Source organism: Bos javanicus, chromosome 18 (genome assembly GCF_032452875.1).
Source record: "Bos javanicus breed banteng chromosome 18, ARS-OSU_banteng_1.0, whole genome shotgun sequence".
In the NCBI taxonomy this organism is placed as follows: Eukaryota; Metazoa; Chordata; class Mammalia; order Artiodactyla; family Bovidae; genus Bos; species Bos javanicus.
In genome coordinates this window covers 45,484,075-45,487,178 of record NC_083885.1, presented here as the reverse complement: position 1 = coordinate 45,487,178, position 3,104 = coordinate 45,484,075, and the positions used below count along the sequence as shown (strand labels likewise).

Below are 3,104 nucleotides of genomic sequence, written 5' to 3'. Positions count from 1 at the left end.
ATGTATCCTGCCTGACTAGTGATGTCATGGGTTACACATTTGTTATTTTGCTTAATCTTCACACAAAATCCCCATGTAGCACATGACAGAATGACTTGGAAAGTTACAACAACCTTGCTCATACTCCCACAGTTTGCCAGGGATGGGGTGTAGGTTCTGTCTGACCCTGGTCCCCAAGCTCTCAATGACCACATGTGTCACTTTTCACCATCACTGAAGACCTCCTGCCTCACATCCTCCCTGCACAGAACACAGACACTGGACACCATGAGCAATGCTGCAGTGATTTTATTAGATTCAGCCTGATAGAGGCCACATCAGGTGGGGAAGGTGTCTGGATTCCAGCTTCGGGAACAGAAGGAGAACAGGGCAGAAGATCAAGTGCAGACCCGGCACAACTGGCAGAGCTTATCACACCAAAGAGAGCAGACTGGAAGCCAATCCTCTAACACCATTCACCACCGAGGACAATTTATAGCCAATGCAATCATTACTGAAGACGATGGACAGCTGCAAGGGAGAAAGAGGCAGAGGGACACCTGAGGCCACAGTTGGGCTATCCTGTCTCCCCAGGATCAACTCAGACCTCACTCTCAGGGATTCAGCCCCATCCCCAACAAGAACCTCTACCCACAGACCCACCACTGGAGAGGGGGTTGCCAGCAGGCACCAGGGGGAGGATGACTCCCTAGTAGCCCAGGCAAAGGTGTCAGGAGGGAGACAGAGCCACCAATCACGCCAGGGAGGGGAGGAGATGACAAGGGTCTGCAGGGCACAGCCAGGACTGGCCCTGAAGGAGGAGTAAGATGCTGGAGACTGGGCTTGGGTCACACCTCCTGCACCTGAGCCTATTCTTTCAGGTGTGCGGGTGCACGGAATGTGCATGCAGGTGCCGTAAACAACTCCTTGTGCCCTGGAAGCTTCATTTAGTGCATGAAACTCTGGATTGTGGCAAACCTCTCCTTTTTGAATGATTAACAATTTGTGGAAAATATGCAGAGACTGTTCAAAATCTCAAATACTAAATCACAAGAAAAACAACCACAGCAAAAAGATGGTTCTTCAAGAGATACTGTCAGCCCAAGTGAGTGGCCGCATGTACCTAGAAGCTGCCCCAGGATATTAGGCACCAAAACCCCAGAGTGGAAATTCTGGCTCGTAGGCACTGAGAACACGTCAGTGGAAATGGGGCTCTGAGCCAGAGCAATGGCCATCAAAAGGGATAAAGAGGAGGTGATGTGACCACAGGTCAGAAAGATCATACGCCAGGGAGTCCCATGCTGGAAGAAGACCTAAAAGCTGGGGCTCCTTTTAAATATTCTTAAAGTAGAGATGACAGGACTGCTACACGTGTGTGAGCTGAATGCTTCTTTTCCTGCAAAGATTAAAGTGCTACTCCTCCCATGCTACTTCCTCTCAGTGAGAAAAGAAAATTACAGAAGTCAACACACTTGTCCTAGTGCACTGACAGTAGCCCCCTATTCTGTGTGAGCTGATTGACATGATATGGACATATTTGGTAACAAGAGGCTGGGGGTGCAGGTGGACTGTGCTTGCATATTACAGGTGCTGCAGGTTGGGGCAAAAGGTTTATGTGTTTCTCTGTTTATAGCTCTATCACACATTCCATGACTGAATGATCTATTACCTTGTGGCATACTGAACTATGCTGCACGTGAGTTCTCAAGGTAACTGTGGGTAAATGTAAGTTACCTTAAATTTCAGATGATTAATCCTGTTCTCAGGTCCTGCTTCAACAAAGCACTGCCGGATTTTTTCAGCAGCTGCTTTTTCAGCTTCATTAGCATCGATCGAATCCAAGGTTTCATTCAATGCTTTACTTGGGAGTGCAAGGATCACAGCACTAAGGACTTCATAAAACACAGGGCAGGCTTCCGCTACAGGCAGAGACAGAAAACATCTCATCAAAAGAATCACTAGGTCAGAGGTTCCTGGTTCCCACCACTTGATAGGAATTCACACACCAGAGCTTCCAGATTCACATTCCACAGAGACTCTGCCTCTCCCAGGACTGCTTACATAGGGAAGAAGGTCTTCCCTATGCAGCACTCCCAATGGAAGGGAGCAGCAAGAGGGGCTAGGCTTGGAGACCCCTCTGTCCTTGACCACTGCCCCCAGGCATATCAGCCTGCTAACGAGCACCACTACCCCCAAGAAACTATCCCCCAGGGTGTGTGCAGATAATGACCCTTCCAGCTCCATGCCATCCCCCTCCCCCATTCAAAGACTGAAAGCCCCAGGGAGTTTGTGCAGGACTCCTGACCACTGATCTGCCACCTGCCCTCGGAATCTGTCCCTAGAATCAGCTTGGACAGGACTGGGAAGAATACAGGGAGACAGCAACGGGCATGGATCAGGAGGGCCATCTGGACCCTCCTTCCTACCCTCACTTGTCTTGAAGGTCAGCTCTCTGGTCACCAGCAAGGCCAGTACAAGCAGTGCTCCCTTCATCATGGCGGCAGCTGGAGTGCTCTGCTCAGGGCAGGGTTTTGCCTGCTTTATACACCATTAGCTCCCCAAGTTCAGCCCACTTCCCTCCCAGTTGAACCACAGGCCTGTGGCCAGGTTCCAGGCACATGTGACTCCCTTGGCCCTTGGGATGTTTACTGTGGGAGACCATCCTACTCTGAGAGCAGAACTCTTGGAGGACATGTGGGGGTATCTTTGCCAAAGAACGAGTGGAACTAAGTGACTCCATTTGGAGCCAAATGCTCTGTTTTCTGGTCCGCAACCATCACCTGTTTTCTGATCATCCTTCCCCCAACCTAACCTGGCTCTGAGGAAAGCACTGCCCAAACTGAGCAGATGGAATCACAAAAATGTCAAGGACATATCTACGCCACTGTAAGGTAGAAAAAAGGTCATCCAGAATTCTGGCTTTTCTCCCACACTTTAATTCCTGTAGATAAGAACATGGAGCTGGACCTTACTGAAGCCCCCAGATGTCTTAACATCTGCAGTCTCTAGACAGGGCCCTGACACCACTGGTCAGCAGCCTTGGGCTCTGATTCATGCCCAACAAAGAACTCGCAGGATTTAAGGCCACATGGCTTTTCTCAACTGCTCATAATTCTGTACTTTTG

At 49.7% G+C, this 3,104-nt stretch overlaps 1 protein-coding gene across 1 annotated transcript; it reads right to left on the bottom strand.

Annotated features, from left to right (window-relative positions):
- Positions 1–411: 411 nt before the first annotated feature.
- LOC133229421 (major allergen I polypeptide chain 2-like) lies at positions 412–2,475 on the bottom strand. The gene is made up of 3 exons (XM_061385796.1): positions 2,412–2,475; positions 1,714–1,898; positions 412–510 (listed from the first exon to the last, which is right to left on the bottom strand). The coding sequence occupies exons 1-3, from the start codon at positions 2,473–2,475 to the stop codon at positions 412–414; spliced, it is 348 nt and encodes a 115-aa protein (XP_061241780.1).
- Between the last annotated feature and the right edge of the window lie 629 nt (positions 2,476–3,104).

What these genes read in the sequence shown, in the direction of transcription:
- LOC133229421 (XM_061385796.1), bottom strand. Translation starts at nt 2,475, where the DNA reads ATGATGAAGGGAGCACTGCTTGTACTGGCCTTGCTGGTGACCAGAGAG. An exon ending in AGAGCTGACCTTCAAGACAA is followed by an intron (nt 1,899 to 2,411) that starts GTGAGGGTAGGA and finishes CTCTGCCTGTAG; the next exon opens with CGGAAGCCTGCCCTGTGTTT. An exon ending in TTAATCATCTGAAATTTAAG is followed by an intron (nt 511 to 1,713) that starts GTAACTTACATT and finishes TCTCCCTTGCAG; the next exon opens with CTGTCCATCGTCTTCAGTAA.